Consider the following 24,068-nt stretch of genomic DNA (forward strand, 5'->3'; position numbering starts at 1 on the left):
TTGATTCCTATTGGGTAGAACTTCTTAAAGATTGTCATCCTCACTTCTACTAAACAACACTGTCAGTCATTCCAGTGAATTGTTTGGCAGGGGTGAGTGATGGATGCTATATCATTGACACCCTTTCTTCTACAGGTGGTGTTCTAGTTATCTGTTGCTGCATAACAAACTCTGCTACATCTTAGTGGCTTAAAACAACCATTTTATTTTGCGAGTCAGGAATTCAGGAAGAACTTGGCCGGTGGTGTGTCAGCTGGAGTACCTGGGGCTGGAGCATCCTCGTCCAAGATGGCTTCTTAACTTGCATGTCTGGTACCTCTGTTCTCCCTGGTCTCTGTCTCTGTCTCTCTTTCTTTCCCAACCCCCGCACCCCCATGGTGTCATATTCTCCAAGATCTCTCCATGTGGTGTGAGCTTCTCCCAGTGTGTTATTTTCAGTGTGATCAGACTTCTGATGTGGTGGCTGGCTTCCCTGAGAGCAAGCATTCCATGCAGTAGCAAGAGGAAGCTGTCAGTTTCTTAAGTCCTAGATCTGCAAATTGACACGGAGTCACTTCTGCCATATTCAGTTGGTCAGGGCAATCATAGAGCCTGTTCACATGCAAGGAATGAGGACACAGACCTGCCTCTCAATGAGAGGAGTGTCAAAGAATTTATGGCCATCTTGAATCTCTCACAGGGCATTAAACAGAAAGGAGAGAATGGTTATGAGAAATATTGAATCGTGACTTTACCAGAAAACAATTTACTTATCTAATGATTCAGGGAAGATTAATTGATTGCTAGCCTTGACTAAGAATGGGACTGAGGCAAGACAGAGCTGGTAACAGGAGGTAGGTGGAAAAGATTCTCATGGGGGAAGTGGAAAGACACCCAAGATAAGCTTTGCTTCATAATTGTCTTTGCTGCCTTGGCCCTGAACTCTTGGTTCCGTGATCTTGGCCTTGAGTCCCAACCTGCCACTTCTGACGACTTTGGATTTGGTGCTCATGTTTGGTCTCCTTCTCCTCCAGTATGTGGACCTCTGCTTAGTCTCCCAAGCTCTGCCTTGGCTCACACCTTTGGCCCTGGGCACCTCCTGTTGCTTTTAATAAGAATTCTCCTGTTTGCCTGTTCCCTGAGAATCCAATGCCCACTCCCAAAATGAGCAGCATTGGAGTGGGAGAGGGGCATTGACAGACAATAATTTTGGCTGCAATCAGGCTGCTTTAGCACGTTTGGCAGTTGCTTATTATAGCTTGATTTCTTCTTTTCTGGACTACATTATGGCCCAATTCCTGCTCTCTTTATGTGACTTTACCAATAACTTCCCCCAGTAATTTCAGAGGATTCAAGTTGAAGATAGGATAGACTTCAGAACTTTTAGCAAAGAATAGGCTTGTGAGCATATGGTTCAAAGAGCATTTATGGTATAAAGAAGACTATCTGCCTTGCTCTTAAACATCTAAAAATATATCAGTTGGAGGGTAAATTAGGTTAGTCCTGGAATGTGTTTCTACTTATATGTATTGGAATATTTATATAATTTTTATGATAATACTGCCCTATCCTCCAATTTCAAGAGGAATAACACTTTCACTATTGATAATTTTATGGACTCTGTGTGTTTTGAATAAGAGCTGCAAAAATTTTGTTTTCGTTGATCTTGTTTTTACAAACCCGTAGAGTTGTAATCTTGGATTTTGGTTTAATGTACCATTCATGCTTAATAATTTAGAACAAGTCCATTTCGTTAGGACAACTTTATAATACCAGTATCTTTAAATTTAAGACATTTAAAATTTATTTTTAGTGTAAAAGAAGTAGTGCTTTCTGAAAAAATTCCAACAGTATGGTTGCAAGTAGGTCCATGTGGCTCCAATCCTATTCCTTTTACATAACTGTTTTATGACTTTTAAAAATTTATACAGGTATATAATATATACACAGAAACAGTATGGAATCTTTTTAAAACAAAAATGACAACCTTCTGGATTTACTGCTTTGAAGCAGTTCATGCCTTCAAACACTATATGAGTTTGAGTTCCAGTTCTGTCACTTACTAACTTAGCAAGTTACATAAATGCTCTGTGCCTCAATTTCCTTGTCCATAAAAGAGGCAGAATAATAGCATGTACCTCATTGGATTGTAGAGGATTAAATGTAGTAATATGCATAAAGTGGTTGCAGTAGTACCTGGCACATAGTATCCACTAGATAAATTAACTAGATAAAAATGAATTTGCTTTTTTAAAAACACATGTTATGGATGTTTTCTTATGGGTTGCTAATATTTTTAGAGTGTAGCACTTTAAAATTTGTGTGTTGGCGGTTGTTCTGAGTTTCACTGTCATGGCAGCATGTTTGTCTGTAACGGTTTTGAACAGTAATTCCACACACTTCCCACCCCCATTGTGGCAATGAGTTGCTATTACTGATGGGCAATGTGTTTGGAATGTGTTTGCCCCTTGCGGGTAGTGGGAAGCAGGAAAAAAAGTTGAAAGCCATTGATTTAGAAAATTATACTACATTAGCAATTAATCTTTTTGTTAAGCTTTTTAAGAAAATTAGGTGGAGAGTAGAGTTGGAAGAATTTTATCTATAGGGGAGAATGATATGATTGTTTCATCTATTTTTGGCCTTATATTCTTTGAATAGTTTTATGATTAGAGGGGACATGCTCATCACCTAGTCTTCATTTTACAATGAAGAAATAGGCCCAGAATAGTAGTGATTTTTCTCAGTTCTGTAGCTAGTGACGGTAGAGCCAAGACTAGAGTCCTGGTCATTGGATCCTCACCTTTCTGAATTCTTAAGAAGATAAAGAGCCTCTCTACCAGTTGAAGCAACTATTGAATAGTGGATGCACTATAAATGACTTGCCTGTTAGTGCTGTGTGCTTGAACTATTTTGTGTATAGAGACAGTGACTAAGTTGTATCATAAGCAGTAGTGCGTGTTTTATAAAAAATTTTTAGAATTCCAGGAGAATTGTTGATAGGCCTTGAATATCAAATGTACTGTTTATTTTTAGGTTCTATGTGGTGAATACTAAGGATATTGAAGATCAGTGATTATGTGGAAAGAACATTATATTCAGCGTGGATCCCATTTTGTCTTATGAATTCCTTGTCTTCTAAATGCAACCTGGAAACATTCGTGTGTAAATAGGTCCCTTTAAGCACAGAATTCCCTAGTTTTCTGCCCTTCTTTATCTTTTGATAAAGGAGTAGACTATTCCCTTCACAGGAATAGTAGGGAGGAAAACTACATTGATCTGTAGATCACTGGGATGCCTCCCTCTTCCCCTGTGCTGCATCAGTTCTCACCTCCCAGTTTCCAGGAGAGTTAAAGCTTTTGGGGGCTTTTGGAAGAAGACGTGAGTGTCAGCGTGTTTCAGAGGATGGGGCTCCTCCACTCCTCTCCTCTGCCTAGCTTCTACCTTCAGGAGAATGGCCTTAGCTCAGGAGAGGATCAGGATTCCCCACTCCCTCCAAAGGGGCCCATGTGCCAACTTGCGGAGCTTGTGGCTGAGGTGAGAACAGGCCCTGAGGAAGGTTCTGAGGCCATAGCCGAAGGAAGAGAGTGGAGGGAGCCTAGTCTAGTACCAACCTCCAGACTGAGATGCCCAGGGGTTGAGAGAAGAGACACTAAGCTTAGGGCTGGGAGAATCTAAGTAAACAGGAGAGATTGCTGGAGGAGAGAGTTGCTTTGAGGAAATTTTACAATCTAAAATGAAAGAAGAGAAGACTCCATTGATGAGATTGCAGTCACTCTGCTGTGGCCAAGAGTAAGTGTGAGAAATGCACTGCGTGGCTTCCTTGCCTTGACATCACCTTGAAGGGTAATTAGGTGTCATAAAAAGAGCACTTATAAGTTCTCAGACTTATCTTTTTGAACTTGTACAAGTTTCCATCCTTATTACCCTGTTTCTCTCAAGTATGAGCATTTAAGATAAAAAAAATTAAAAACCTTCAGTTTAATATTTTTACATTTTGCTGAATGTATATTCATAGCTTAAAAATATTTTTATTGACTATATGGTTTTACTTTTTATGTATATAAAAATGTGGCATTTGGTAAATCTACACCACCTCTATCTAGTTCTAAGACATTTTCAACACCCCAGAATAAACCCCATATCAATTATATTATGGTTCATGTAGAGTTTTATAGAAGAGCCTGGAAACCTTTAATACTGTTTCCATGGCTTCCATGGGAAACGTGTTCATCCTACAGATAAACTTTTGAAACTCATCTGTCTATAAATTGAGACTCTCTTTTATAGTAAGATATTTCCCCTTAAGGTGATTAAAATAAATAATTTTAAGATTATTTGTAGCGTTCATTTATTCATGCTATGATCGGTTCTAAGCAATAATTGAGTTTGTTTAATTTAAAGCCAATATTTTTCATTCTATTCTATAATTGCCTTAAATACATTAAAGATTCTTAATTTAGATCAGATGTGTATAAACAGTGAATATTCCCCAAAGCAATGCAACAAATGGCTTCAGAATCCCCCATCATACCTATTCTCTATAGCTTCCTAGCCTTCAAATGTTTTTCCAGTGTGAAAGTATTAAGCCCTCAGAGAATACTGTCATTTAAATAGCCTATCGCACATTGTCTTAACTCTCTTATTGTAAATATTCATGATAAAAGAAGTTGGATTTCTTGACTCAGAAATTTTTGAGATTTATTAAAAGGCGTAGTTACTTGTTTCCAATGTTCTTGAAAGTCGAAACTTTCCTGCTTTTTTTTTTGCTGACGAAGGTTTGTTCTGAGCTGACATCTGCTGCCAGTCTTCCTCTTTTTTTATATGTGAGCTGCCACATGGCCACTGACAGTTGAGTGGTGTAGGTCTGTGCCTGGGAACTGAACCCAGTCTGCCTAAGTGGAGCACACTGAACTTAACCACTAGGTTACCAGGGCTGGCCCAAAAATTTTATTTGTTTTTATTCTCTCTCCTCATCCCTGTCTTAAGTACCTACTTATTTATTTATTTTATTGAGGTGCAATTCACATAATGTAAAATTAACCATTTTAATGGGAAGAATTCAGTGGCATTTAGTACATCTATAACACCACCTCTATCTAGTTCTAAGACATTTTCATCACCCCCAAATAAACCCCATACCTATTAAGCAGTTACTCCCATTCCTTCCTCTTCTCAGCCTTAGAGTACCTTTTTTAAATTTTGAAATTGAGAAAATAAAAAGTTAATAAAACTTTATGAGATAATTGAGATATTATAAGACTGGATTTAGAATACATTGTTCTAAATTTAGTAACATAAATACATTCAGTATACTGATGGCGGAAAAATTAGATCACAAAATTGTGTGCACATTGTATTGTGTATATCTTTACAGTTATAAGGGGAAAAAGGAACACTTGATAGGAAACATACCAAATTAACAGTGATTTTGCTCTAGATTTTCTTTTTCTCATTTAAAGGAGGAAAAAAAACCTTTCATAATTAAAAAAAAAAAAAAAGAACAACTCTAGGTAGTTAAAAGGTTGGGCCTAAACTTACTATGGTAATATAATTATTTATTTCAGGATAATATTAAACTTCATCATTTTTTTTTTCCCAGATTGAGTTACAATGTCTCTTCATATTTACTAAGAGAAAAAGAGAAATTTGCTGGAGGACAAAACTGTAATATTTGTAGGTTTTCAGTCTTCCAAATTATACCTCAAACCATGAATACCTGTCAAGTAACTGTGTTCTAATTTATTTTTCTTTTTAAAAATATACTTGAAAGGACTTTCTTTTCAAGCTATAAAAATATCATATTCTTGCTGCCGTAAATCAAATACCACAGGAGTGTACAAATAAAAAGCCAGGAATCTCCCCTCACAATAGTCTTCTCAGGTACCTGCCTAAAATAATTGTTAGCAGTTTGGCAGGTATTCTTCTCAGCCTTTCTGTCGTGTGGCTTACATGCGCATATAACAGGATTGGACCGGATCGAGTCAAAAACTCAAATGCGTGCCTTCAGGATGGCTGTGGCAGTTAATGTAAAGGTGTCAATGAGGTAAGGAAAGGTAGGGCCCTTGGCTAACTGGAATATGAAAACTCAGAGCTTTTATATTCAAAAATAGTTAGAGCCCTGTCCCTTGGGTAGTATGTCACTGCGCTCTCCTGTTCTTCCTTGCCCTCCTCTTCCCTCCCATACACGTATAGAATGAACCTATGCCAGAGATTCATTAATGAGTGAACCAGCAGGATGGTAAAAGTGATTCCAAGGGCATTTGAGGAATTGAGTGTATGTAGACACTGAAGAAAGAACGTTGAAATAAATTGCTAGACTAGATACAAAATTGGTTAATGTCCTACAGGGTAGTAAAATCATAACCTTTGGAGTTTGCTGGACAGAAATTGTCTCTACCAAATGAAAATCTTCAAGTCAACCTGTAACTTCATAGAATTTGGGTCTTAATCAACAGTAAGCAGCAGGTAGGGCTGGCCCTGTGGCTTAGCGGTTAAGTGCCCGTGCTCCGCTGCTGGCGGCCCGGGTTCAGATCCTGGGCATGCACCAACGCATCGCTTCTCCAGCCATGCTGAGGCCACGTCCCACATACAGCAACTAGAAGGATGTGCAGCTATGACATGCAACTATCTACTGGGGCTTTGGGGGAAAAAAATAAATAAATAAAAATTATTAAAAAAAAAACAGTAAGCAGCAGGTCAAACAATGGTACTATAATTACATATCTTTGGGAGGATCTATTAAACAGTGTTTCATTATACATTGAAAGGGCTTGCAGTTCTTGATTCACCTCATTTCCAGTTTTGGTTAATTTTTGTTAATAGTGAGAAAGACTGTCATAATGGGCCAGGTCTTGGAAGAGCTTGCTATCCTAGACTAAGAAATTTAAATTTTCTTTCAACAGGTGTTTATTAAGGACCTACTATGTGCCAGGTGGTGGATTTATTATAATCCTGAGTGTGTGGCTGTGCTGTGGTGCCCCTCCCATTGCCCCTTGGAGACTGACTAGTGGTTCTCAAGGGGTTGTATTAGGGAGTCACCTGGGAAGCTGCTTTTCTCAAAATACACATGTTCTTTGTCCTTCTCTCTGCACCTCAATGTAGATATCTCTGTCTGAGTAAAACATACATGTTTTGAAAAAGCTTTCCAGGCGATTTGTATATCCCTTCCCTTTTGAAAATCATTGTTATGTTTACTGGGCTTTTTTTTTTAAATTGAAAATTGAGTAAACAGCAAAATTATAGCCAATATTTTAAAAGTTTCCATACCCCTTCTTGCCTGCCCCACCCCTAAACTGTAATAATTAATGTCCTGATACACCCTCAGCAAGAATTATATGCAGTTGCCGTATTTAGAATTATGTTTTATGCAACTGAGACATGAATTTGGGAAAAACTGGGCTTAGTCTTCCTAATTGTATCCTTAGGTTATGCCTCTCACTAAATAAACTGAAAGAGGTGTCATTTATAGTAGTATATGATCTGCATGGCGAAGATATATGATTAAAAAATTAGACTTTAAAAATGTTTTTAATAAGAAAACAGACTGTCATTACCTTGTTGGAGACTGTGGTAAAAAGGAATAAGTGATAAAGGAGAAAAATGTGTATGTGTTTAACTTGTGGTTAAACTATTTGAGTTGAGTCAACAATTAAAATAAGCAGCTGTTGCGGACATTTATTTAAATTCCTTTCAGTATGATGTTAATTGGGCAGCCATTTTGTGTACATGCACTCACAAAGCAGGGATTTGTGATTTCAGTACACCTAAACAGCCATGGAGTTTATAACTGAATCACAGGATATGATATTGCAGATCAGAGGAGAAACTGGGAAATAATATGATACAATTGGTATATTGTGTATTTTTCTTTTCATTAGTGTGCCGGTCCAACAAAAGCCCCTGGGTCTGTTTGACTTGTTCGAGTGTCCACTGTGGAAGGTAAGTGACATGCTTATTACCTCTCTACCCTAAGTGCTTTTTTCAGTTTGCCTTTAAGCTTTATGTCAGGCTTTTATTGATTTGGATTTATTTAGCACCATTGCTTAATCATAGCGTATAATTCTCTGTAGGGCTTCCTCTCCCAATAGAATCCCTTTGTTCATGAGAGAACTGAGGAAAATCTAGGGGAAAAAAACCTTTTATATTGATACTCAGAAGAATTAATTTGATGATCAAGAGAATCTACTAGTAATATTTTAAAAGATGAAATAAGGGAACTTTGAAATCTTGAAATAAAAATTTACCTTACAGTTGTTTTTTAAACCTTTCATTAGGGTAAATTTAAGCCTACACAAAAGTAGAGAGATAGTATAATTGAAACCCATGTTTCCATCACCCAGCTTCAGTAGTTAACACATGGCCAGTCTTGTTTGATCTATTTCCCACTCCATCCCCATCTTGACTGACTTTTGAATCAAATCTCAGATATCACAAAACACTAAAATATTTACAGATAAAGGAATTCCCTGGAAAATGGTCTCACTGTGGAGTTCATTATTAATTGCTAAGATCTACCAAATGTTTCATTGTTCCATTAGGACATTTTTGCTTTGCAGAGACTTACCTCCTCCCCCACCCCCCTTTCATCCTGAGCATTTCCTCCCATTCTTGGCTTCAAAATGACATTACTTAAATATTCTAGTAACTCTTTTCTTCTAACACAAAATCAAATAAATATCAACCTTTGTGTTCTTTTAGCCTGGTAGTAGTGCATTTATTTCTATTGCTCTTTTAGCTTAGAAAACCTACTTTGAATGTACTTCAGAAGTTAATAGCTTAGCTGCAAGGAGATGGGAAATCGTACTAAGTCACACCGGCTGAAATCTATATTGATTTATTTGAACTGTCTCCCCATTGTTATTTTTAAACCCGCATGCATGAAGAGAGCATCTTTGTTCAGTTAACTTTTGATTTTTCACATTTTGAGTCCTGGAATTGAGTATTTTTTCCATGTACGCTTAAGAGTACCTTTGGAAAATGTTAAATGCGTATCTTAATTGTGGCTGTTGTGGTTTTGAAATCTCTAGGATTTGGGGAACCTGAAAATACTTTGTACAGATAACATTTTTTTAAAAAAAGAAGAAAAGTAGAAGCACTTAAATTCTGCAGTTGAAGAGACAGATTCCTCTCCTAGATTTTGAGAGGTGAGAATTATAATGCAATAAAATTTATATAGTTCTGTTCTCCACTTGTCTCATAGTGCTCTACAGCCTAAATCTTGAAGGTCATATGCCAAGGAAAAGACCTCACAAACTCTCAAAAAGTCAAGAGATTAGTGTTCTTAATAGCAAGCAACAAACAGTTCTCTAAGTAGGTTTTGAAAAAATCAGTTGAAAATTTTCTAGACTCTGCTGGTAGTCTGTTTCCAAATGCAAGCAATCGTAAATTTAGAAATTTGACATTGTTTCAGAGAAATATAATCAAGTAGATTAAACAGATAAGGAGAGTAGCCTGCATTTGGATCTTCATTTTACACAGCTGATTGGTTAATTTTCTTTTATCATGTAATCCTGGGTATTGATTGCCAAGGATTCTGAATTTTGGTAATTTTAGACCGCTTGTCTGCAGGAAAGTCTTAAATTGAATATTCTTTTAACTAGGAAACATAGTTTATCAGTAGCATATTTGAGTTATATGTTCTATTGGTGTTCATGACACCATCCCATTTAAATTATTTTTCAAGTTTTTGCAATTGTTGTTAGAAATCTGTGACATATATATTGACACTTTTCCTTTTTAGACCAAATTGTCTAGTTAAAATCTAAAACTAGATGAGGGAAATATTTATTTTTATGTTAGCCAGTTTATACATAACTATTAACTTCTGGTTGATGTATTTGAGTATTAGCCAAAGCATTGCTAATCTTAATGTCAGCAGTAATACATTTCTTACTTCATCACTGACGTTTACAGTAATGATTTAAACGTCTAGTACATTTGGAGACTACAGTCTGGTGGCTAAATGAACTATATGTACTATGTACAAATTATCAGTGTTCAAAGACTTGAAAGTGGTAATACCTTTATTATTATTATTATTATTATTCAGTATTGCTTTTTATTTGATTCTGAAGGTACTCATAAATATTACTGTTTTTGATGGCACAGTATAAATATATATAAGCATAGGAAATTGAGCTGATTAGATATTGAACCTATATGATGCCTTAGAGTTTACCTTTTTAATTACATATTGGATGTTTCTTGACCTATACAATGTGTTATATCGAAGTATGTGCTTAATATGACCACTTTCTAAGCAATTATGTTATTTGGATTCGGAATAAATATTACTTAAGCATATAAAGGAAAATATGAATAAAATAATTGCTCACATTCATTCATCCATCCGTGCATTCTGAGCCATGGATTATTTTATTTAATCACAGAACAACCCATGAGATATAAGTAGTAATATCTCCATTTCATAGATGAGAAGACAGAAGCACAGGGAAGTTAAGTAACTCACCCAAGCCCACGTGGCCAGCATATGATAAAGCCTACTTTTGAACCTAGGCAGTCTGGTGTTTGAGCTTATACTCTTAATCATTTTATTTTATTTTAAAAATCACTTTTGTGGACAGAGGACCCATGTACACAAGTGTTGGTTATGTTTACTTCAATGAAAAAATGGGAAAAGAACATGATAAAATTCTGCATTGAGGTTAGTAGTGCCTCTAATGCTTCCAGCTTTCCTGGAGTATAGAGGCTGGGCTTAAAGTTGATCCTCCCTACTTACACACCCATCCTGCTTTCCCCAGGGTAAGTGTTGCTCCTGTACCAGTAAGGCACTTCATGACAAAAATGTTACCTTAACTCTCTGAGTGTGTTTATTTTGGTACCATTTAACCAGCATTTGTTTTGACCCTTCTGAGTTTTCAATTAGGCCTTGCCTTCTACAAATTGGCTGCTATCTAGGAGCTGGGAAGTTTTTGTTTTATAAGGGTCTTCATAGTAGTGGTCAGTTATAGCATTATACAGTATTTAGGTGAAGGTGTAGATGAATTTGGGTGCACACCATGTGCATATGAACCGGTTTCAATTTCATTTTGCTTTGTATAATACAACGATTTATTAAATATGAGTTGGAAAGTGTTATAAAATTTTTATGAGTATAGTCAACCTTTGATTATCTTTGTCCGGGCAGAAAAATAACGGTTTATATAAGCTTAAGGTGATTTGTGTTTTGTTTGGATTTTTTCTAAATAAACGCGTTTCCATATGAGTAGAGCTGATTGTTCAGGTGTTAAAATAAAAGATTTGAAGCCATAGCGTTGAGAAAGAGATGGAAGATTATCCTGTTTCCGTTATTATCCAGAGTATTCCATACTCTCATGTTTTATATGAAGCAGCAACCCAAGCAGAGCCTATGGCCCTGTGGGAAGTGGTTTAGTAATTTAGTTTACAAAGTTTGTCTTTGATAATAGCCTGAGTTGGCGGTTAGCAGTGTGAGAAAAGCTTAGAAAAAGAAAAAAGCTAAAGCAAAAGCATCAGCAAAGGAGGTGATAAGTGATAATATCTATGGTATTGAAACTTATTTGCATAGATAATGCCTTTCCTTTCCTTTCCTTGCCTGGCCTTAGTCTTGTGTATAATTAAAAGTTGACTGTGATACATTTGATTGCAAAAAAAGGAGCATATTTTAAGTACTCAGCTTAATAAATCACTAAATGATTAAATGCTCTTATAGGCTTGAATGCTCTTATAAGGAAGAATTCTTCCTCATTCTGATTTAATTACCATCTAATTTTTATCATCATCTTCTACTGCTTTAACTTCCAGAGCAATATTTAGATTAAAATAAATTTTCATTTGGTTTTTATAAGGTATGTGAATGGCCATGCAAAAAAACATTATGAAGATGCACAAACACCCTTAACCAACCATAAGAAATCAGAAAAGCAAGATAAAGTTCAGCACACAGTGTGTATGGATTGCAGTAGCTATAGTACATACTGGTAAGTATTAATATTTTCTGGAAATGATATTCCTTATTACGTGTGTACAAGTGTTTTCTCATCTTCCTTGCTCTTTCTCCTCCTCCCCAGTCTCTAAGCCGGTTGCTACTGCTGTTACCTCCTTTTAGTCCTGTTGGGGTTCGCAGGGGACTGGAGCCGTCAGGAGTCCCTGTCCTGATGTGTTCAGGTTTTACTCTGCATTGTGCTCTTCAGCTTCCAGGCTCCCTTTCTTTCCCATCCCCTGTTCCTTGTCCATCCCCGTAAGCCTCAGGGAAACGAAAAGTATCTATTTCTTTGTTTTTGTTCATTATGATTCCTTTTCTTTCTCTTGTTTTGTTTTTAATTGAAGAATAATATGATAAAAACCCATGTTAAAAAAGAAAACAAAAACGTGTTCCTATTGTCCAGTAAACATTTTGTTATATAATCTTAAAAATTTAACTTCTTTATTTAAAAAATTATTTTGATGGTCTCCCCTCTCCCAGTTCACTTCCACTTTCTTCTTTTACTCCTCTGTAGATAAATGTCAAAATTTTCTTGTGTAGCCTTTCAGGCAATTTTTTTAAAGTGTCACATTCTTTAACAGGAGATTGGAGGCCCTGTTCTCTCCTTGTAATATGATATACATGTCTGATTCGTGTACATGACAATAAAGTGTCTATGTTTGTGACTACTTAGAACTAGGTTATTTAGGCTATAGTGATGTTTAACAGTCCATATCTCTTTGGTATGCTGAGAAAGTCGGTGTATTTTTTAACTTCTGTGTGAAGCAAATTTCTTTCTTTGACTAGTAAATTATGATGAATAATTCTATACTTGTTTTAGTCAGTTTACTCTCAATTCAAAAGGTTTTTGACATTGAAGGAAAAATAGAAAAAAAACAAGCCATTTAAAGGATCCCTTTGGAGATATTTTTTTCCGTATAGCCCTTGAATGTCACATGAAGGCAGTACTGAGCAGGGATGGGGATTTAAAGTCCATATATCACTTTTAATTCACACTTTCTGCTGACGTTGTGTGCTAATCCTTTCTTAATTATCTTAGTTGGTAATTGTGTTGTAGAAAGGTGTCTATCAAAAAGAAGAAAAAAAGGTCAGTGGCTTCCCAAGTCTTTTAAATTTTGACAGGTTTAACATTATTAAATTGTGGCTATTGAATAACACATCCTAAGGTTTAGTCATTCAGATCACTACTGTTTCAGTGATGCTTTGTGTGGAAGATGTCCAGACCTGGAAGAGAGAGAAGTTAGAGGTAGATGATGATTTCAATAAAAATGAAAATCTTCCCAAGATTTTCACGCAAGGGCTAGTGCTCAGTGTATTGTTATTTGCTCTTGTAAAACACCCTTCCTACGAAAGTTAAGCATTAGCCAAGCTGTTAAAGAGGTCTCATTAGTTTTTCCCCTTTTCATTCAGGAATGACATAGCTATCTAATTGACAGAACCATGGGTTTCTGTAAGGTTGTAAGTATTTCTCGTTAGCAGAAATTAAGATCATTCGTGAGGTGTCTGTCTCACAATCATTTGTTGTAGTTCGTGTTAACCTATACATACTAGATGTTGAAAACATTCTCCTTGATTTTCAGTTAGGATGTGCATGAAATGCTTAATGGGGAAGTTTGGAAATACAATTAAATCTCTGTGCAGTGGGTTTTCTCGTTATTGGTAAGATTATGAGCTAATGGTAACTCTTTGAGGAAATTTTAAGAATTATCTTAGAATTATTTTAATGGAGTGGAATGATATTCATAAGTCTCTTTAAAAATGTAGATTATATACTTTAATGTCTTTATATATTACATTTTGGAGGAATACCTTTATTAACTAGAATTGGAATTTAATTCGTTTTTTATTGGTATGGTGTGCTAAAGTACACAGTGTTTCATGGCTGAATTTGAATTAAATGGCAGATCTTCAACCTTGGGGAATATACACCATGGCAGAGGCTTCTTGGCCAATTGCCAGTCTTTTGTGTGAAGTTATACAGAACTGCAAGTGTGTGGACACCCAGAGCTTCTGAAATGCAGGAAGGGAGCTGCAGCTGGTCACATTACCGTCTCATTTGTGGGTTTTAGAACAAAATGCCAGGCAGTCACCCTGTAGCATTACACTGATGGCCTGAAAGGAATCAGTTACAAACTGATGAAGCTGTGGTTTAAATTAACATTTTTCCCACACCTCACTATGATTAAGAAGCAAACAAAAAAAGATTTCTTCTTTCTGTATGGGGGAGTGTGTGTGTGTGTGTGTGTGTGTGTATTTTCCAATGCAGTTTAGTAATTTTCACTTAAGTTTGTAAATTTTCCTGTGCATAAATTTCTTGTGGTTAGACCGAATGATTTGCTTCAGAGGTAAAATATTTGTGTATTAGTTTTAACCTATTTGCTTATTAATTATTATGCTTGTAGTCAAAATATTTTGACTTTAGCTAATATTAAAGCTCCTTTTCCATGTGCTCTGTGCTCTAAAGAAGTTGAAACGTGCTCTGGGGCTTACAGTTTTTCTATACTTATTTTCCCCTTTCCAAGAGTCCCTGCCCTGTCCTATCTTTGCGTATCTGTTATGAAGTTATCACTGAACTGTCCCCATAGGCCCCTTCCAGCTCCAATTGTAGCTGGACGTAATCTCTCCTTAACTCATAGTTCTTGGGATACTTGTAATTTCGTGCTTCACATTGGTTATTTGTAAATGTCCTTGGGGACTGTAGGAACCATATGTCAGATCTTTGTATCTTTCTCAGTATTCAGTGTCTGGTGCAGAGTAGGCAGTATATGTTTGAAAGGTTGCCTTTTATTAACTATCTTCTGAAAATGGGGAAGGTTACACCAAATCTATAACATTGTATCCTCGGATCATCTTGGAGGACTGAAGAGCTAGGGAACATTTTTCCTGAAGAAGACCTAAATCATGGCATATGTGAGCTATTTCATTTACCTCGCAAGAGGAACACTCTTGCAGAGTAGCTCCCTTCCTGTCTGAAATAAACAGGGTGTCAACAAGAAGCACATATTAACCAAACAGAACAACATAAAACAACATGAAACGGGTCACTATTTCAAAAGAGGGAAAGCAACACCAAAAGGAATAATTTTGATTTGGCACAAACCCACTCCTTTTGGAGATAAATCATGTTAACTGAGCTAGAGGTAAGTGAAGATTTCAATAAAAATGAAAATCTTCCCCAAATTTTCAAACAAGGGCTAGTGTTCAGTTTATTGTTTGTTAAGTAATATTTCCTTTCCTCGCATACCAACTTCTCTCCCCCCCAGTAAGTACAAATGGAATTGTATGTGGTATGCATTATGATATCGAAAAAACCCAAAGATTAAAATTGATAGAAATGTGGGACAGAAATAAAGATTAAAATTAGAAACTTTTATTTGATTTCTTATGTAGATAGACATTTGGAGTTAATAGTTTTAAAATAGTGAACAAATAATTTTTGACATCTAACATAGTTTTGTCAGCTTATCAACAATAGCTGAATTTCTGAGAATAGAAAAGTATAAAAGGAATATTAAAACTAAATTACTAGGGCCGGCCCTGTGGCTTAGCGGTTAAGTGCGCGCGCTCCGCTGCTGGCGGTCTGGGTTCAGATCCCGGGCGCGCACTGACGCACTGCTTCTCCGGCCATGCTGAGGCCGCGTCCCACATACAGCAACTAGAAGGATGTGCAGCTATGACATACAACTATCTACTGGGGCTTTGGGGGGAAAAATAAATAAATAAAAAAATTAAAAAAAAAAAGAACTGGAAACAAGAAAATACGTTAAAAAAAAAGAAATACTAAATTACTAGAATTTTTCCTTCCTAGTAGCAGTCCTTCAAACAAAGTAATATTATGAAATGTGAATCAATTGATTTGTTTAGAAAAAAGACTGGTATTTCAGATTTTAAACACCTGTAACAAATAGCAATTTTAATATTAAAACTAATAATAAGAAAGTTCTTATTTGTGAACCTAAATTGCTACTGAATTGTATTCAAAGGCAGTTGTGATTAAAAATTAAAAAGGAGAAAATCTTTTGTTGGCTATCATTATAAACTATTTGGACACAAATTTTCAGTGTTGTAAAGATTGGAAATGAGAGAGTTTTGTTTATTTAAAAACAGTATTTTGAAGTTTAGAAAGAAACTTTTTAATAGAGGTGGTCTGAAAACATGCTCTTCCTTACTGGTACTTGTCTGCTTTTAACAAAGCATATAGGTTTTCTCTGCAGATATTACTCTAATTTTCTAATAAATTGGCTTATTTGATGGCAATATATGAGAATTTAATAAAAGAGAATTTAAAAATAAGCTTGCTTTCTAAAGGAGTTCTTTTGGATTTTCACTTTTCCTGGTTTCAAATAGACGAGGTCACTAGAATATCAGCTTTTTTTTTTTCTGTATGTGTATCTGTCATTTATAATAAAACCAGAGATCAAATTTGCCTCTAGATATCAAAATATTGTGCAAGGGAATGGAAAGGAACTTAAAACTTATTGACTGATCTGCCGTTGTCCCCTTCTTGAGGGGTACATTTTGCATAAAAGTTTTTGTTTTGTTTGAGTTTTTTTCGATGTTAGTATTATACACAACTTACTGTATAAAAATCGCTTTGTGGCCAGTACATTAAAGGACTTGTTTCTTTACTGTTGCATAAAAATATGAGGTTCATTTGTACGATAATTGCTTCTTGAATCAGATGGATGAAGAATGGTTTGGTCTGGGAATATTTTCTTAGTTCTTCAAGAATATAGTGTGGAACCTTATGATTTGGGTAACTTCAATAGCACTAACAATAGGAATGGGAAAAAAAATTCTAGAATTTTAAAGCTGAGAGAGAGAGATTTTTCTCTGCTTTGTGTGTGTATCTGTGCCATCCAATATGGTAGCAGTTGAGCAATTAAAAGTAGCTAGTGTGGGGCCGGCCCGGTGGCGCAAGCGGTTAAGTGCGCGCGCTCCGCTGCGGCGGCCCGGGGTTCGCTGGTTCGGATCCCGGGCGCGCACCGACGCACTGCTTGGTAAGCCATGCTGTGGCGGCGTCCCATATAAAGTGGAGGAAGATGGGCACCGATGTTAGCCCAGGGCCGTCTTCCTCAGCAAAAAAAAGAGGAGGATTGGCGGATGTTAGCTCAGGGCTGATCTCCTCACAAAAAAAAAAAAAAGTACCTAGTGCGACTGAGGAATTGAATGTTTTATTTTAATTAATATAAGTTTAAATCACTACATGTGGCTGGTGGCTGTTATATTACAGTGCAGCCTCAAACGATTAAAATTTAACGTGAGTGTATTAATGTTATGCAACTTTCAAAACCTTTAGACAAACATCTGATAGAAACTCCAAAAAGGAAATAAGTCAATTTCACTAATTAAAATAGTTGCAAATAATTATAGCTTAAAGCAACTCTAGGACCGGCCCCGTGGCTTAGTGGTTAAGTGCGCATGCTCCGCTGCTGGCGGCCTGGGTTCAGATCCCGGGCGCGCACCGACACACCGCTTCTCCAGCCACGTTGAGGCCGTGTCCCACATACAGCAACTAGAAGGATGTGCAGCTATAACATACGACTATCTACTGGGGCTTTGGGGGAAAAATAAATAAATAAATAAAATTATTTAAAAAATAAAAAAAAAAGCAACTCTAACTCAGTAAGATGTATCAAAAAGAAAAATTATATAATTACTGAGTTAATTTCACCTGAAGTCTGCCAACATATTCATTATTAAAGGAAACCCCAGTTTATTGTACCAGTAGAAGCAAAAGTACATTTATAAATAGCCATTTCTGTTTTTTAAAAAACTGCTAATAACAATGAAATAAAACTATTAAAATATCATAGTTCCCACCACAAAAAAGAAAGCAAACATCATATACTAATTGACAAAATACTAAAGCTATGTCCATTAAAATCAGAAACTAGAACAGAAATACCTTCTATCATCGTCTACATGATTGTCACTATTATTAAACATTGTTTTGGCAGTTCTGACCATTGAAGTAAGACAGTAAGTAAATAAGATAATTAGTATAAATATTGGAAAAGAAGAAGAAATTATTTCTATTTTCAAATTTTATAATAGAATGCCCAGAAAATTCAAGGGGACTTGAGTAGAAAACAAGTAGAATTAATAAAAAATTTTGAAATGTTAATATATGATAAATCTACAAAAACTAATAGCTTTGTCTTCATAGGCATTCATCAGTTAAAAATGGAAATGACCAAACAAACAAAAAAACATTGCACATAATGACAAAAACTATAAACTCTCTTTAGGAATAAATGTATTAAAGAAAGATACAAAGCAAAGATATAAGTCCTTTATAACGAAAACTTGGTATTATAAGCAGTCTCTTTCTCCACCAAATTTTTACATTCAAAACCTTTACTTGAGACAGAGTCTAATTTACATGATGGTCCTCAAACATAATGTGGACAATGTTGAAGTCAGAGCAGCGGATGTGTTACTTTTATTCAATGAATAAATATTCATTGAGAACCCCGCTATGTGCTGGGGACCTAGTTTTTAGTGCAACGGTCTCCAAAATAATGTGCTTGAGGGTAGGGGAAGAAAATTTCAGAACCTTCATTTGAAAATAAAAAAAGCTTTGGCAAATATTTAATATACCTGCTGTCAGTGGTCTGTAGGTTAGATGGTCGTGTGACATGAACCACTCAGTGTCCCCTGAATCAGAGCTTCATATGTGGTGTGGTCACACCTGTTCACTTTTAGCATTTTGCAGTATGTTGCTTTTTGTCTGCCTAGTTATATGGATTTACTTAGTTTTATAAAATCAACCCTCATCAAACAGATACACATTTTAAAAGATTTTTACAAAAAAAAAACCCCTGCAAGATAATAACAATAATAATAATGCAAATACTGGTGAAAAAGGCAAGCTGACAGACTTTCTTACTCTGAGCTCATCAAACACATTACAAGGTAAAAATATTGGCTATCTAATAAAAACACAGACTAATCAGATCTGATAAGTTGGGCAAAAAGTTTAAAAAACTATATGAAGTATGAATTTATATTATTCTTGTTAATGTCACACCTTGCACTACGTTTATATTGTACTTTCAGATATTCGTTTAATAATAGTATGAAGATATAGCAAGACATTTTAAAATAGTTTATATCTTCTCTAGCTTATTCCTCTAAAATTTTTCTTTTTTATATTGTACACATTCATTTAGATTTACTTGCATATATAATTTATTAATACAAATATGTATAAATATTTTGGGGGTGGTGGGTGCTCAGTTCTGTGGTTTACTTTTTAACTTGATTAGGAGCCTGATGAAAATAATTTGAAGATTTCCTCTTAGTAGACTAGTGTTTTGCCTTTTAGAATTAGAGAGGGCATGTAGTGCAGGGCAAAAATAGGAAGGAAACAAGTGTTGCTAAAGTTAGAATTTTTAAAAGGAAGTAAACCTACATTAAGTTTAGGACAAGAAGATGGTTGAGCCATGCTGCATGTTTTCATTTTTGGAGAATGGGGAAAGAAAGTACAGATTCGGATGACCGAGTGAGGCATATTTTTTGCCACTGAACAAGTGCATGGTGCTACATGGAAAATGTTAAGGAAGGGTAAGGGAGTTGGTGGTATATGGGATAAAAGCTTAAAGCTAAATGTAAAGCAGGTGATACTGAAGTGAAAGGGAAGATTGGGAGGGAAGGGTGAGAGAGAAGAAAATTTAGGTGAGGCTGACATTGCGGGACCATCAAATACTGCAGCTTAATTCGGCTTTAGATATCTATGGATTGGAAAGTCACGGTGTGGCGGGGGGGAAGATCACACCAAAGGAAATAACCAAACTATAGAATAGAGGGTTAATTGAAATGGAGGAGAAAAAATATGGGTTTGAGTGAGATTACAGGAAGAGAGGTAGAAAGGATTAGGCGTGATTAGATGCTAGAAATAGAAATAATTCAAAATCTAAAGATGTACACGTAAGGAATCAATGTAATGAAAAAATTGGACAATTTCATTTTGCTGTTAGACTAAGAATTTAAAATAAGCTGTGATTTTATCTTTTTTTAACCTCCTAATTATATAATAGTATAAATAACTTGTGTTTTTCTTATGGAAATTTACCTGCTACTTGATATATGTTCTTTCAGTGCAAGGTAGTAAAATCAATTTTTATCTTCCACTCTTAGCGGTGTACATATAATACCACACTGTATGCTTAATTAGTTTATTAACTATCAGCTTAAAGTAATTTAAAACTACTTTAAAATCATATTTGGCTCAAGGGATTTGGGTTTGAGGCTAATTTTTTACGTAGCCAAGATGATAGTGTAGTTTGTCTCAAGGTGTTAGAAGTAAAGAAAGATACCAGTACCCCTCCTACTTTGCTTTTTTATATCCTATTTCTTTATCTAATATCTCTAATATGTTGCCTAATATGATTTCTGAGTGTTATTTTTTGTCTTTAATGTTCAATTTACTTAAATTTTCTTAAACTTCTTTTTACTAAATACAGAAGCGGACCTTTTCCTTATCTGACATGTAGTCTATTAGAAGTAGGGTTCATCTTTACTTGAAAAATCACCTACAATCACTAAATAAAAACTTTAGTATAAATTTAATAGCCTAAAAGTTGGTCGTATAATATAGGTAGTTCCTGGCTTTTGTTTGTTAGACACATGATGTACTATGTGTATGAAGAGGTGCTGAACCCTGGACCTCCTTGCCTAGCGAAGCACTAATCAAGTTATCTGGACCCTGCCCAGCTTTCTCCTATCACAGTTGCTCAGTGCCAGCTAGTAGAGAAAGAAGAAAAAGAGGAGTGGAACTTTTTATATTATTTCAACTATATTTTGGGAACTAGGTGTATTTTCACCTACAGACATTTAACCATATTTTATAACATTGTTTCAAAATGGGAAATGCATTCCAAGTTTCAGAGGACCAATCTACAAGCTTTTGAAACACAACCTATAAGTTATGTACTACTTTTTTGTCCTTCTTATTCTGGTGTAATCTTCTTGAAGGGAAAACTAAGAAGAGTGGCTAAATTTTTTTCCAGGTGTTAGAGGTAAGCATAATTCTGAGAAATAGCTTCAACATTTGTAAACCGGGAAGAGATTTTTAGAACTTGTTTACTTTAAATTCTTCTGTTTGCCTTGGGACTTTTTAATACCAATATTAGTGGGATAGTATCCAGTTTGAGCAGTGTCTCAGCTAAAGACTAAGGCAACCAGACAACATTTAAATTCTCATTTATTTCCTCCTTTTGCTACTTACTTTCTTTTGACCTCTGGGCCAGGGAGGGAGAAGAAATCAAAACAGGGGAATGGGGCCAGTTAGAGAGGTGTGTGCTGTGAGGCAGCTCTTGGTTACACAGAGGAAGGAAACTAACATTTGTTGACCCTCTGCCATATGCCAGGCACTCTTCTAAGTTTGGACCTGTGGAAGCAGTTGCTTTCCTTTCATCATCATCATCACTATCATCAAATAACGCTCGTATAGTGTGGTGAATTCAGACAGTACAAAAGTTATAATCTTAGAAATAAGTGTCTTTCTTAATGACTGTAAGAGAACCTAAGATTGGCTCGAGAAGTAGGGACAGATGTGAAAACTTAAAAAAAAAATTTGTTTTAAGCCAGTGAAAAATCCAACTGAAATAAAATTGATTTCTTGTAGTTCAAAAAGTTGAATTTGTTACCTCTTTATGATACTGGGTAGTATTATAGAATATTAGAGCAGGTAGGGTCTTAGATACCCTTTAGACTAGCAGTATTATGCAACAGAAATAATATATCACATATGTATTTTAAAATTTTCTAGTAGCCACATTAAAAAAGCAAAAACAAAGAGGTGAATTAATTTTAATTGTATATTTTATTTAACCTAGTTATCCAAATATTATTATGTCAACATGTAATCAATATAAAATTATTAGAGATAGTTTTCATTCTTTTTTTCAAATGAAACCTTCTAAATCCAGTGTGTATTTTACACTTACAGCACATCTCTGTTGAGATGCTAAATTTTCATCAGAAATGCTTGATCTCTATTTAGATTCACAAAAATTGCAGTTAAAAAAGTAGATTCCTTGGGGCCGGCCCGGTGGCGCAAGCGGTTAAGTGCGCACGCTCTGCTGCAGCAGCCCGGGGTTCGCCGGTTCAGATCCCAGCGAGCACGGACACACTGTTTGTCAGGCCATGCTGTGGCGGCATCCCGTATAAAGTAGAGGAAGATGGGCACGATGTTAGCCCAGGGCCAGGCTTCCTCAGCAAAACAAGAGGAGGATTGGCAGATGTTAGCTCAGGGCCGATCTTCCTCAAAAAAAAAAGTAGATTCCAAACGCTATTAAAAATTTTCCAATAAATGAATGAAGTACAAAAACACCATTTTCTTTAATATTTGCATCTGTATTGACGAAACTGGCTCATATTTTTAGAACAGTTGATTTGACTGTGAAGCAAAAGTATATCAGTTTCAAAACTACATCTGAGTAAATCTACTAACTTTTATAACAACTCAGTATTATCAGCATCGAATTCAAAGGGGCACTATATATTAAACTGAATATCGACTCTGGATTTATCCATACCAACAAAGTGTTCTTAAATTTTTGTCATATATTTTGCAGCCAATTTACATAATGCCATTACAATTAAAATCTTCTGATATTTGTTCATTAAATATGTGTAAAATCATTATTGATTTGTATTATGAAAAGCTTAAATTTTAACATAAATTCTTGAACCTATCTAGCTAGGCCACAAATAAGCTTTTTCTCTCTTTGGATCTTTAAATTTAGCTCATTCGAATGTGCCCTCTGATAAAGTGAGAAAATGTAAATCACACTGTGATGTTGCTCTTTGACTGTTGAATATTGGCGAGTGTTTCTTTTGTTTCGAGAAAATCTTGAATTAGAGTTAACAGTACAGTAAATCTGTGTAAAACTCTTCCATGACTCAAGCCATGAACATTGGCAAAGAACATGCGGTCATTAAATTCATTATCTTCTATTTCTTACAACAGTTCCATAAACTGGTGATGATTTATAGCATTTGCACATATATACTGAATAATTTTGATAATTATTAAACTGTGATACAGCCTACTTCAGAGCAGAAATATTTTTGATATGTTATCGCATAGTGGAACAAATGTAATAATTCCAGTAAATCTAGATTTTTGATCTCACATAGCTGGCCCATTGTCTGTCTTGATAGGAACTAACTTTTTCCTGTCTTGCTGAAAGTGACAGATGTAAAAGATTAACAAATATCTGCAACATGAGATTGATTATTTTTAAGGTTGCAAATAGGCAAAGACATTTCTTTGTAAATTTGGAAGTCATTTGAGACAGAACGTAGCAAAAGTATTAATTGGCCAGTATCTCTTATCTTGTAAAACTCATCTAAAGCTAAAAATAAAAGTACTTGCAATTTTTCAAATGTTGAATTGATTGATCTTTATTATTGTTAGAAAGGTCTTTTATTCACTGATATTTTTGCTTGGTGGTTAATCGAAGATCTTTCACTTTTTGTAAAATGTTGTTTTAATGTTTTCCTCAAATTTATAAACATAATTCCCTTAACTGAAATAATAATTAAAAGTTTCATCTGTCCACCTGAAAACAGTTTTCTTTCTTGAGCAAGAATTCAAGTCATTTTATAGCTGGCCAAAATTACAAGCTCAAATCCTTTAATAATCGTTAGGAGATTTTTTTGTTATACATTTAATTCTGATTTCATTGATTCTGACTAATAAATAAAAATTGATTATTTTTGACTGTTGAGAGGCACCTTCTTATTCAATTAATATGCATTTGCTGAAAATGACTCAATATTGTCTACTCTATTATCTTAAAACTTTTTTTATATAACTTATTAATTTTGCTCTGCTGTAATTGCCATTCTTTGTAAAATTTGTGACAGATCTTCTCCAATCGATTCTGCCTCATTAGTGTGCCTTCATTTGAAAGTTAAAATTTTTTCTTTCTTAATTTTTAAGCTAGAAAAATAATTTAATTATATTGTAATTAAAATAAGTAATTCAGTTTACCAATTGCTATTTACATAGGTATCCCTGTAACTCTGTGCTGTCTGCATAAAATACTCAAACACATCACAGTGCTACATTGTTGCATAGAAAAATAACTTGAACTGAATCATTCTGTTGACA

General features: G+C 35.3%; 1 protein-coding gene across 2 annotated transcripts in view; it reads left to right on the forward strand.

The window, feature by feature from the left end:
* Positions 1–24,068, forward strand: part of USP3 (ubiquitin specific peptidase 3) — a 96,838-nt gene that overhangs the window by 22,714 nt on the left and 50,056 nt on the right. Inside the window, exons 2-4 of one of the 2 annotated variants that reach the window (XM_058541796.1) lie at positions 7,857–7,917; positions 9,006–9,122; positions 11,805–11,936. In XM_058541796.1, the coding sequence (XP_058397779.1) occupies positions 11,908–11,936 (29 nt within the window). In that variant the 5' untranslated portion in view covers positions 7,857–7,917; positions 9,006–9,122; positions 11,805–11,907. The remainder of the gene's footprint in view (positions 1–7,856; positions 7,918–9,005; positions 9,123–11,804; positions 11,937–24,068) is intronic. The other variant, XM_058541795.1, reaches the window with a different exon arrangement.

The sequence above is a fragment of the Diceros bicornis genome, chromosome 5 (assembly GCF_020826845.1).
Source record: "Diceros bicornis minor isolate mBicDic1 chromosome 5, mDicBic1.mat.cur, whole genome shotgun sequence".
Classification (NCBI taxonomy): Eukaryota; Metazoa; Chordata; class Mammalia; order Perissodactyla; family Rhinocerotidae; genus Diceros; species Diceros bicornis.